Source organism: Brachycentrus maculatus, unplaced genomic scaffold (assembly GCF_059751285.1).
Source record: "Brachycentrus maculatus isolate JH-2025_06_01 unplaced genomic scaffold, ASM5975128v1 h1tg000553l, whole genome shotgun sequence".
Classification (NCBI taxonomy): Eukaryota; Metazoa; Arthropoda; class Insecta; order Trichoptera; family Brachycentridae; genus Brachycentrus; species Brachycentrus maculatus.
Genome location: NW_028281296.1, coordinates 376304 through 389290, shown reverse-complemented (window position 1 = coordinate 389290; position 12987 = coordinate 376304). Strand labels below are relative to the sequence as shown.

The following is a 12987-nucleotide window of genomic DNA, read 5'->3' as shown; positions in this document are numbered from 1 at the left end:
TTTAGATTTTTTTTTGTTTTATAACATAATCTTACTAATTATTATTTACCTGAAATATTATTTTAAAAGGGTAACTGTAAGCTCCAAAAAATATTCTAAAAGGTTACATGACTAATCATGAAGGTGAGTCAGAATCCATTTTGAAAAAACTTTTGGAATTTACCCAATTATTCGTCCCGTGTAATAATTAGGTGTTCTCAGTTCCATCACAAGTAGTTAATTATTCTGTCGGAGGTAGTAAAAATTATCTCTTTTTTACACCATTCTAAAAAAGTGCCTGTCGATTTCAAGACCCTGTCGATACAGTGGTTCGCTTTAAAATCTCCTTTTATGCGGTGCCTACGTAGATAAATAGCCAGTGATCTACGTTTAGAGATATCCAGAAAGGATACTTAGTAACGTTACGTGTTTAGCACATCAAACCTACAATCTTCGAAATTTGGGCAATTATTTGGTTCAATTAATGTTTTATAACAAACTAGTTTCCCAAATAGCCAATCAAATTGTTTATCGTCCATCTAGACCGGATTCTAATTGAGATCATTTAATATTTAGATGTAAATCGTTTAATCAGTGGGATATATTACGAATATATATCATGATTGAGTTTCCTGAACAATTATTCGTTTAACACAAACTAGTAAAATGTCCGTAGAGTCTGTTCATCTATTAGAATATTAAAGAGGTCTCTCCGAACGCGCCAACTACTTTTCTATAAAAGTAGATAATTATTTAAGCCCTCAATATAATAATATAATCTAAGCGAATTCAGCATATTTAAAGTCCCAACTCCTATAATAATATAAAAGTTTTGATTTTTGGCAAAAGTGTTCCCTGCTAAATCAATAAATTTTCATCTCTTCGTTGATCGTCCACAGGAGTTCTCTGTTTTTATTTAATAGCAGTCAGAGTCGAAAATCTCCATTCGCACAAGTAAGTCGTGGCAACTGGTAAAATAATTACAATAGTACGCTTTGAAATCGGTGGGTATCCATTTTTATATGCAGCCAAAAACGTGCTATCTGTGTTTTGGAAAAAATCAGTTTTAATGTCCAATCATTTTTTTTTAATTAAAAAGAGAAATATTACTGTTTTTATAATTTACAAAAATACTTCAATTTCAAACTATTCATAATAGCCTCAGCGGCTCATTATTAGAATTAGGTATAAAATTGTGGTACACTAGGTTCGAACCGAGAAACTCTGACTCAAGAGTCTGCGACACTAACCACGGGACCACAACACGACACATGCAGTAATACTTTAGCTCCATGAATTCTTCTTGCTCGTTTATCAGTAAGTAACTTTTTCCGCGGCACACCGACTAATCAGCACGGTACACACTTTGTGTGCCGCGGCACACATTTTTTTCGGAACACTGCCTTAGAACCCTAGAACCTTAGATCCTTCGAGTTCACTTAAGTCTAGGTTATATAGTATCTTTCATTAGACTGAGCGAGATCACATCCTGTAAAAAAATGTTGGTGCCAATTTAACTTAAATCTTGAAGTACAATATCTTGTAATTTGTCTGATGACTGTAAATTTGAAATTAATTCTCTTATGATAATGAAAAGTATTTTGTTTTGTAGGTTAATGTATTTTAAATAATTTATTTTGATATCGTTTTGGCACAGCTTTTTTTGTTTTCTAGTAAATTAAGAGCAAAAAATAAATACATATATATTAGGTATATTCTTTGCACTTAATTTATATACTACTAGATAATACTACTATCATCACGCCGATTTCCTGAAAGAGTGCAAAAATAAGTTTGTGTAGCATTCAATTCTTTTTTTTCTTTTTTTTCATCTCACCAATAGATGTCTCTAGTGAAATTCTAAGGATTCAAGCACCACGTTTTGAAATTTAACCATACATATATTGAATAATTTATTGATTCGGCATTAACATTGTGGAATGACATGAATTTAATTTTAAAATTTAATTTTAAAGGTGTTATGATGATAATTTTTCGGAATTTGCTAATCACCTTACATCTGTAGACCATAATTTTAATAAATCAACGGGTTTAGAAATTTTATATGTAAATAAAACTGGTCTGTATTAGGATAATCTAGAATAATTAGTAATAGGTACGCAAAGCAATAATAAAGAGTTTTCCAAAATAAATAACCAACTAAATTTAAACTCGAGCCCACTTTTAAAAATACTCCTATTGTGATTCCTTTGTCTTCTTTCTCTCATTAAATTTTTTATTTTTGCACAAATTTAAAATCGTAATAATTGAATTTTAATGACCTGATTATGGATTTTTTTCCGAAATCGGTAGTCACGAATAAGTGTTTATAAAAGGAGTAATACACAAAGTGAACAATCGATGATAAGGATAGTGTTTTCCTTATAACATTTCCTAAGATAAAGGAGTACCTATTTCAACGTTGTATGGAGGTTTACTGCACACATTTTAATATGCCGTTTTACCTTTTATTGAACGTAATATGCTCGAAAATTAATTTACCCATACTTAAGAGTACACTTGCTGCTGACAGGAGATTTTAATATACGCAGAGGGATACTTAGTGCAATACCCACATGCTGGATTCCAACTTCTATTATGTTCTGATATTTGAAAGCACCCAAATTGTCTGTGCCACTTCAAAGCTTTTGCTTAGGCAAGTGAAAATCACAGTCCTTGTCGAAATGCGGGCTATTTGGATGTGTACGAGTACGTTATGCTGAAGTTCCACCAGTTGCATTGTTCAAATAATCCTCAGTAAATATTACAAACATCATTAGTGCAAAAATTTTGTGAACTTTGCGTGAGACTTTATATATTATGTAATGAATAACGTGGTAAAATGCCACAAGTTGTTTTGTTCAAATTTCCCGGTATATATTAAATATGTATACAGATACCAGAAATATTGAAAACTTTATATGAGAAGTTGTCACAGTTACTTCGCAATATTGAAATTCACGTTGGTAATGTATAAAAAAAATTTACAAGTTGCATTGTTCAAATATTCACCGGTAAATATTACGGACGTCAAAATCGAGTGCAGAAATATTGTGAACTTTAAGTGGGATGTTGGCTGTTATATCACATTATTGAATTTTTCTTAAGTACTCCATAAAACGGTAAAATTCCACAAGTCACATTGCTCAAATACGTTTATAACTCGGTTAATATTACCGATACCATAATTCATTACTGGAATATTTAAAACTTAAACTAAGACGTTGTGAGCAATTACTTCGCATTATATAACTTATTTTTTGTACTGTAAAATAAAGTCTTTCAAACATGTTATTTTTCTAGATCTACTCCTTAAAAACCTAGCCAGATGAAAACAGAATCAACAATTTGTTTAAACAACTGAATTTCTTGATTTTTTTTTCAAATTTCATTTAAAAATATTTTTATATATTTTAGTTGCAATTCTACACACAAGGATAAAATATAAACTAACACTTCATTCTGTTAACTAATGAGATATTACTAGATATTATTAAATCTATGCCATTCATTTTTTTTCTAAAATGTGTATCTTTATCACAAAACATTTCCTTTCTTGCATATTCGAAATCGTAAAAAAATCTTTAACGGAAAATTAAAAAAAAATACACATCGCTCGCTCCTTTCAACAATGTCATATTATATCAAAAACCTACAATTTTCACTTGTGCACGTTTTTGGAATAACCGGAAAATGTATTTTTGCATTTTGAAGAAAATGCAACGTTTACTTATTTTTTTAAATATAATAAATATTTATTCAAATGAAGAATAAACATTTAGGTTTTACCTAAAAAGATCTGTTGCGTAGTAAAAAATTCAATAAGTGGCTTGATATTATACTTATTTTTATATTTATACTTATTTATACATTTCATTATATTTTTAAACATTAAAAACGATCTCCTGAAAAATCAAGTTTTTCGATATATGACGTTATTGAAAGGAGTGAGCAATATAAGCAATATTTTTTAAATACCTAGATATACCTTTTGTGAAACGAAATTGGTATTTTAATGGCATAAACCGCCAAGGCTTTATTTAAATTTTCCAGAAAGGTAATTTTTAGGCCATGCTCCGATTTCAGACTAGAAGAGTTTATTATAAATTTCAACGAGGGGAAAATTCGTAATTCTCAGTTCAAGCAAAATCTACCGGAGGCTTAAATCCTTTGAAGAATTTCTTAGAACATAGGTACGCACTAACTGGGCATTTCCTAAATTGTCTTTGTCGTAAATCTATTGTGATCTTAATTTGTATTTCCATTGTTTAAATTTCCGCACGACTGAATGTTCTAGCCTCTTAATGGCACACGTCACTAAGATTTGAAGGCATTAATTAAAATATTTCCAAAAAAATTCACTGTTTCGTTTTCTTCAAATAATACTAATACCTAATAAACAATATTTTTTGTGTGTCCAAATACTTGTTTACAAATCTAGGTTTCTCCAATTAGGAATTATTTTACATTTTAGACATCTTAAGATAGATTGAGAAGAATATGGAACTTTGGGTATTTAAACGGCTTACGACCTGTCAAATGCTTGTAAAATGATCACTTTATACACGGACAATATTCGCCATTACACCCATGATCAACAACCCGCACCCTTGAGGTTTTTTTTTAACGCAAATGATGCTTTATAAATTATCCTAATTAATTATCATTATGACCACACAAATCCACTTTTGGAAATCAGACATAAGGGGATATTTGTTAAATAAGAGCTTTCTAAATCAAATCAAAGGTGGCTGTTGTGAGCTCAATCACAGAACGTAATGAGGTTGGTCATTAAGAGATATTTATTTATTTGTGTGCTGTATGAAACGGGAAGTTGTTCTCAATTTTTTTCGATAAATGAAGATTCAGTAATAAGAATGAAATTAATGATATGTGAAGTACTTTCAAAATTTTAGTTTTGTGGTTGTCAATCATGTGTAAAATGGTGAATGTAACACGTGTGCAAATTGATCACTTACCAGCCTATGATGGGTCTTAAGCCCTGAATTGTCCATACTTACATATTTTTCTTCATCTATGTTGAGATGTCAAAAACACCAAATAAACAATTTTACTTTCTGTGTACGATTCTTTATAAAAACGTATTCAAGATTTTCCATTTTATCGTATATGGGTAATCAGTGAGATTGATAACGATACCGTTTTTCAATAATAAAAACATGATTAGCCATCGTAAATATGATATTTAATTAGAATGTTGGATAATTTATATTGCTCAATATTCGTGAAATACTACCTCAATGGCTCTTCACTGTGATATTATACGATGCGTCATTAATTGGCTGCTCGAATTTGTCGCATCTGGCTCATTTAAATCGGGTTAAATTAGGTTATGGTAAGTAACAGTATTAAAATCATTATTGTATCGGATACTGGATTATTCGCCTTACGGATGAGATGTCAATTTTAAAGGTGTCACAACTTGATATTAAACATGTATTATTCTTTGCTTTTTTTATAAAAGAAGTGTATAAAGTGATTGCTCAACCCAGCCCGATCTCAGGTTGTAGCCCCTGAGATGCTCAGACTTCCATCTTCTTTTTATATTTAAGTTTTACTAAGTAAATACCACTTTTTCTTAAAATCTATTGTGACACGTATTTTTTTTAAATACATTCCGCATTATTTTCAAATATTTTCAAACATCATTTTCATACGGTGTTTAAAAATGATGCAGAATGCATCGAAACACGTGTCACAAGTAAAACTTTAATTAAAAATGGATGGATTATACCACAAAGTGACTGCCAAAATAATTAATAAAGTTTCATACTCTTCATTTATAAAAAATGGGAAAAATCATGTTTCATATCAAGTTAAGACACTTTTCAAATATGTTACTTGGGTTAAAAAAATGTCTGTACTTACGAAGATTATTCAATATTTCATGTGAGTATTTTATTTGTTTTTAAAACAATTTCGCCAGCAAATCTTTTTTTTTTTCAATATCAATTCAATCATATTTTTTATGGCGTTTTGTTAATTTTCGTACATGGGGTAAAAACATGAATGGCAGCTAGAACAGCGTCGGTGAATTTGTTTACTCTCATTCGTCTTTTTCTTCTTGCGCAAACAATACTTTATCTTCAAAAATATGTTTTTAGGGCCAGTAAGTATATTTTCTACCTGTGATGTAAAGTAAGATAATGAGAGAAGATTTTCGTTATAATAGTTGAAAGGCATCCTTCTGATTTGAACCAGGGATTCATCCAAAAAAATAATATGGGTATTTTAAGCCTTAGAAAATTGGGTAAGACCTACGATTGAATTCTAATTCTTTGCCTAATCCCGTATTTGCTCTGAAAAAAGAACGGAAAACTAAATTTGTGATTTAGAATATGGAACCCTCATATTACCTTTATCTTGTTACATTTTTAAGTAATTTTCTAATGTTGTAATTTCAATTTTATGATAAAATAATATACATTTTGATTATTTAAATTTAAATTTTACTAAAATAATTAAATAAATGATAATTTACAAATAACATTTCAAAAATGAAATAACCTCTGGAACCAAGAGTCTATTTTCACTCAATATATGAGTATATATGGTGTTTTTTTAGTGGTTTGGTTTTAAAATTGGCTATATTGTTTTTCGGTCTGTCAATTTGACAGTTGACAGTTGATTTGTACCCAGTACGTTTTCCCATTTCAACATGAATAGACTGAATGACCTTTATGCGCGTCGTAAGTTCGCTGAATGGGCCGAAAACAATATTCAGCTTTTTTAACGCAAAATTTTGTTCACCGATGAGGCACATTTTTGGTTAAATGGCTATGCCAATTGCCGAATTCGGAGTGGAGAAAACCTAGAAGCCTTTGTCGAGACGCCATAAAAAATTAAAATATCTAATTTTTTTAACAAATTGAAGATATCTTAATCATTATTAAGCAACTAACCATCACGCCGCTCCCCCGTTGGGGTAGGCAGTGAAAATAGAATGCCACACCACTCTGGTTTTGTATCTAACTTTCAGGTATCAATTCATGATATTATTAAATAAATATTAAAGAAAAAAACACTAATATTTATTTATTTTGATCCCTGAGAATCGAACCTGGATCCTCCATCGCAATAGGCAAACACTCTTATTTTTATATTTCACTACGGAGGCAGATAATGGCCTTCAAATGGATTTTATATAATTCTAAATAACTAAATAACCACTCATATGGCAGAGAAAATAGAATGCCAGACCACTGTTTTTTTTCAAGTTAACAACGTCATAAATAAATTTAAAAAAAAAAGATTTTTTAGGAGATCGTTTTTAAAGTTTAAGAACATAATAAAATGTATTAAAAATAAATATCAAGCCACTTACTGAACTTTTTACAGTGCAACAGATCATTTTAGGTAAAACATAGAGGATTTTTTTTCCATTTTAAAAATATTAAGTATATTTAAAAAAATTATTAAACAATATCTTTTCTTCAAAATGCAAAAACAACACTTTCAGCCTTGTAGCGGGTAAATATTCAGTAAAACTTATGCCGCTTTTGCTGGAATATAATACATTTTCTGGGCATTCCGAAAATATGCACAAACGAAATTGTCGATTTTTGATATATGACGTTGTTAAAAGGAGTGAGCGATATATCCCCGTGTATACCCGCTGATTATTTCGACTACTGATCTGACCATATTCAAGTGTTGGCAATACTTGATTACGCCAAATTTTCTTTGGTCTTCTTCTGCTCCCATTATTAATCACATTATCATGATAATTTTTCTTTATATAACATATACATATTATGTACCGAAAGCGAAAGACTTTTCACCTTACCTTCAAATAATTACCATTCAAGGAAGGAAATATTCTAGTTTAAAGTTTTTAACTACGATGAACTCAGGTTTTAATCTTTCGACTTTCCTTCGTGTAGTCATTATGTAGATGTGGATTTAGATACATTTTCTTGGTACATATTTTACCACGGCAGGGTTGGAATTACAAAGAAAAGATAACGTTTTATCTACGTAGATATCTTTAACGTTACTTCTGGGCGTTTGTTTCTGTCAACTTAGGCATTTCTAAACCGGTCGTCAATCCGTTTTTTTACGGAAGTTAATATTACAGATAATTTTTTTGTTAATTTTTATTTTTATTGAATAAAGTTATATTTTTTATATCTATAATAGTTAATACGTTAAGAATCCGGAATTCGAAAGACAAATACTTATTTTCAGTGTGTTTTTTTTTAGGTATACGACCTTAAGTTCAAATTTTCCGCAATAAATTTATGGTGGCACTCGCCATGTGGCATGTTACGCCATATTGTTAAAACACAGTTCTATCATATCAATGCTATTTAACTGAGGTACAAAGAAATAAGAAATCAGTAATCATAGTTGTGTAGCGCTTTCAATTGACCGTTACATTCTAGCCTGCATCGTTTTTAAAAAAGATATGGGCCAATGATTCCACCTGCCCATAAAGCACACCAAATAGTGAATTTTAATAGATATAAGAGCGTCTCGACAAAGGCTTCTGGGTTTTCTCCACTCCGTAATTGGCAATTTTGCTCATTGATACGTCATTTAAACAAAAATGTGCCTCATCAGTGAATTAAAATTTGGGTAGAAAAAGAGGATCAAGCTAAATATTGTTTTCAGGCTATTCACGAACCTACGATATACATAATGGTCATTCAGTCTATTCATGTTCTAAAAAGTCTACATTTTAGACTTTTGGGTTACACTTATAAATTATAAATAGAATACTTGTTTTTTACCACTTGAGTATTGACAAGTTTTGGAAGCTACAGATGTTCCCATCAACGGGTTTCAATATAAATTTAGTACATATTGTAGTCCGTCTCCATGGTGCAATAGTTAGCGTGTTTAGCTACCGTACTGGAGTCTTGAGTTCGATTCCCAGGGGGAAGGGTATGATAATAAATTTGGTGTTTATTAGTGACTACACTGTAATATTTACTTAACATTACCCTGGACTGGTCCCTAAAGCCCAGGAGTGCTCTCTTTGCCTTCGTATAAGTAACGATTGAGATAATACTGCAACAATACAGAGCAGTGCTCTATGCACCATTGGGTGCAGGTAAGGGTTAGGAGGGGAGGGATATATTTATAGTTCATTTTCAAACCCGTAGATGGAAGCATCTGTAGCTTCCGTCTATTATATTCTAGCACAAAGATTCTGTAATTAACTATTTCATTTCTCGTAAAGACGCTTCACATGGATTCAATATGAAAAAGCTTGAATAATATCAAAGATATCGACAAATTCTGATTACCTGTACTAAATATTCATATCGACATATCCAACAACATATCAGTGTGTTCTGACAAGGATAAATGGGGTCGATTCCTTATAAAATATTGCCACGTGTTTTTCCGTGCGAGATATTCAATATCGCCCTTCACATAAATTTAATTTTCATTTCTGAGAAATTTCATTTCAACCGCAGAATCTGAAAATTTCTGCCCTGGAAAGGAAGTCAGCGTTGAATAAATTTCAGTGTTTACTTTGAGAGAAGAGTACTTCAATTTTGAGGCGGATGTTTTTTTTAATAAAGTCCTTTTTTACCCATAATAGAGGAAAAGTTGTCCTTTTTACAATTAATGTACTTCACACCTCCTTTCATTGTACAGGAGTTTTTCGTTTAATGGATTCGTGCCCTCGTAATTTTACTTTATACAAAATTCTTCATTGTAAAACCTTTCAGCAGAAGCTTAATAAAAGTGAAGTGAAGCAAAGATATTGCAAAAGAAGGATGAAAGTAGACTAAATGTAGTTGAAATGAAGTTGAAATGCGATCTCTTAGACGAATGTGTGACAAAACGTAAATCATAGATATTTGTATAGTGATATAAATAATGGATGCAAGGCTAAGAAAAGCACTATCGATAAAATTAAGCAAAGTAGGTTGAGATTCAGTCCATTTTGATCCTTCTTTTGCCAACTCCATGTTTTATATCCATATATAAGGGTTGGCACCAAGATTTCGTTGTGCACTTGAAGTAAAGCCTTCATTGGTAGGCTTTTATTCGCTTCACATAATTTAATTATTTAGAAATGAAAAGGATGAAGTATTTTCTACTTTTCAATACTGTAGAAGTTCTTTGAAATTTCATGATTTGTAGTTATCAAAGAAATTTATTTAAAGGGTTTTCGCGTTTTGTAGTGTACTTTTCGACGGAAGAAAATTTAATCCGTTAATTTTCAAGTGTCAAAGAAAACATCGTTTTTTATACTGCGTTTTATATAACTTTTTTATGCACAGTTGAATTAAACTGTTCAAATGCGTAAATATCAAAGCAATTTTTTCAGCAGGTTAACTACAATTTTATTTAAGAGGAAAATTTTATTTGTATGGATAATTGAATGATCAATGTTTCTTATTCTTTCAAGGATCCTGATTTGTATACAATATATTTTATAGATGTATAGCGTATATTCATAACCTATTCACATGTTGATTTTTTAAATTAAACATTATATTAGAACACTTATTGAATGTTATTGAGTTATTGCGTTTCCATTAAACAAAGAGATATAAAAATGTATTTTTTTAAATAAATTTCTCATTTTTCATATAAATTCATCTTATGGTTGATTAATTAATTATAAAGGTTAAACTAGTTTTAAATTTGATTACTTTAGTCAGTCAAAAACCAGGTCGTAAACCCTGGGATGCTCGGACTTTCATCTTTTTTCGTATCAAAACGATAGATGCTTCATTTCAAGATGAGACACTTATAATTTTGAAAATCCAATGTCTTATAAAATCATGTAAAAAATGTTCAGAGTAACAAAAAAGTTACCGTTATAAATAGAACTAACTTTTATTTTTATAAACTTCATTTTTGTTGCGTAGTAAAAAAATGCATTAAAACATGACAAATTATAAATTAATTTTATCAGTTCACTCATAACGTTAAAAAAGGCGTACATGAATAAAATATAATACTAAAACCCCAAAATGTTTTGTAACTTTGCCAATTCTTTTCAGCCGTAATAATACCGAAGTTATAATGCGAAGAAACTTGCCAAAATTTAGCGGTAAAGCCTGGCAAGATACATGGTTTCAATTCATTTTATTTTATTTTGATTTCTGAGGTCTTTTATTAGTCATAAATTAAAACCTTCTCTTACATATTTTTATTTGAATAAAACATCTATATCTGTCAAACGTTCTTGAGATAAATGTATATTTTGTTTTTTTTTTTAATCTCCTACTTTTTCGCATTTTTTTACCACTTTATTTCGTTTTTTTAATACTTTTTACAGACTAAAATTAGGAAAACGTGATAAGTAATAAATATAATAAAAAAGTAGGGTAAGGTTTTAATGAATGTGGATCTGGAGTTGTGGAATTGTTTTTACAGAAACCTATTTTAAACAGGATTATTTTTAAAAAATACTTGATTTTTATTTTATTTGAATACTGTTTCAAAATTTATTTCAAGTGTTTTAATTAAGTTATTTTATTCAATATCTGAATTATATATATCATATATTTGAGTTTAGAAAATCGATTTAATTTTATTTTTATTTCATTTCATGAAATTTTAGAGATTATATATTTTTCCTTCTCTAAATATAATATAATTTAAACAAATTGACTAAAAATCATTATTTTCATATGAGAATACAATTATATGAAAATTAATTAAAACTGTTTATCTGGGTAGTATAAAATTTCGAAAATTCTTAAGACAAAACATGTTTGAGTCTAATGATTCCTAATCCTTCACTTAACATTTAATCTTATTAAGTGCTTCCTACTTCCTGCTTTTGTGGAAGCCAAACTGGAAGTTCACAAAGCAATACTTGCGTCTACACTTACATGGTAATGTGAAACATGGAATCGATAAAACAAGGGTAAAAGCATTGTGATTGAAATTTGATTGCTTAGACGAATATGTAGAAAAATCGATGTTTATCAAAATTTAAAATTTAGGTATTGGAAAGCAATGTGTATCTGAGTTTGGGATAATTTAAGAGATTAAAAAAGTTTCTTCGAGATGGTTCAAACACTGCAGCGAATAAATGATGAGAAAATGACTAAAATAGTATATTACAAAAAATGCGAATTGGAGAACAGAAAGAAAATGGCCAAATAGAACTTGGTACTACCAAATCAATTAAAAATAGATCTATCAAAAATCTATATAACTGGATAAAACTGTATACATATTTAGAAAAAGAGAATGTTAGAAAAGCATGTCGGAACGTTCCATTCAATGTCGACCCCTGGAGGAAACGGTTTGATGGTAGTATTTAGTATTAATAGTAATAAGTATAATAAATTCTACTTCATAGCCTAACAGGTATAGGTTCATACTAAATAAGTTTTTTTGCACAACAATTGTGTTTACAACGAAATACAAAAGTAAAAAGGTCATCGCCCGTGAACCTCTAAATGCCAACTTGAAATTCATTAATGTCTGGTTATAGGAATATCTGTTAATGTAAGCTCGGAGATGTTTATTATTTGAAAGGTCTTTTTCAGTGTTCCAACAGCAAAATTTACTTAAAGAATCGCTGCTATAGATCCTGACTATCTGACTTGACCATCACATAAAATTGTTTTCTTTTTATTTCAGATTCAGGAGTTACTTCAACAAAGCCATTTGTGGCTGGAGGATGTACTTGAAGAGAAAGACAAATAAGAATTGCGTCATAGAATCCCCGCAAATGGCGGACAGGCAGTCCAACTCAGGATCAAGATCCAGATCAGGTTTTTACTCATTAACGTAATTACCAACAGTCTTTTACGTAGAAAAACAAACTAAGGGGAAAGTGTTGTACCATGAATACGTTTTACTCAAGGCAGTTCCAAAAATAAAGCTTTTAGTAAAGTAAAACTATCCTATAATTAAAATGTTACTGTCTTATATATATCACTATAAATCAGTATGTTTTAAAATCACAATATTTTTACTGGTGTACAAAAATATTTCAATAAGTGTATAATTATTTTTTTTAAAGTATCATTTATAAAATGAAACACAGATTTTTTGAGT

General features: G+C 30.0%; 1 protein-coding gene across 1 annotated transcript in view; it reads left to right on the top strand.

Moving 5' to 3' along the window:
* The window catches only part of LOC148301521 (tachykinin-like peptides receptor 86C), a 123354-nt gene extending 110633 nt beyond the window's left edge, over positions 1 to 12721 (top strand). The window contains exon 8 of the mRNA XM_088273138.1: positions 12568 to 12721. Coding sequence (XP_088129264.1) covers positions 12568 to 12721 — 154 coding nt within the window. The remainder of the gene's footprint in view (positions 1 to 12567) is intronic.
* Positions 12722 to 12987: the final 266 nt, after the last annotated feature.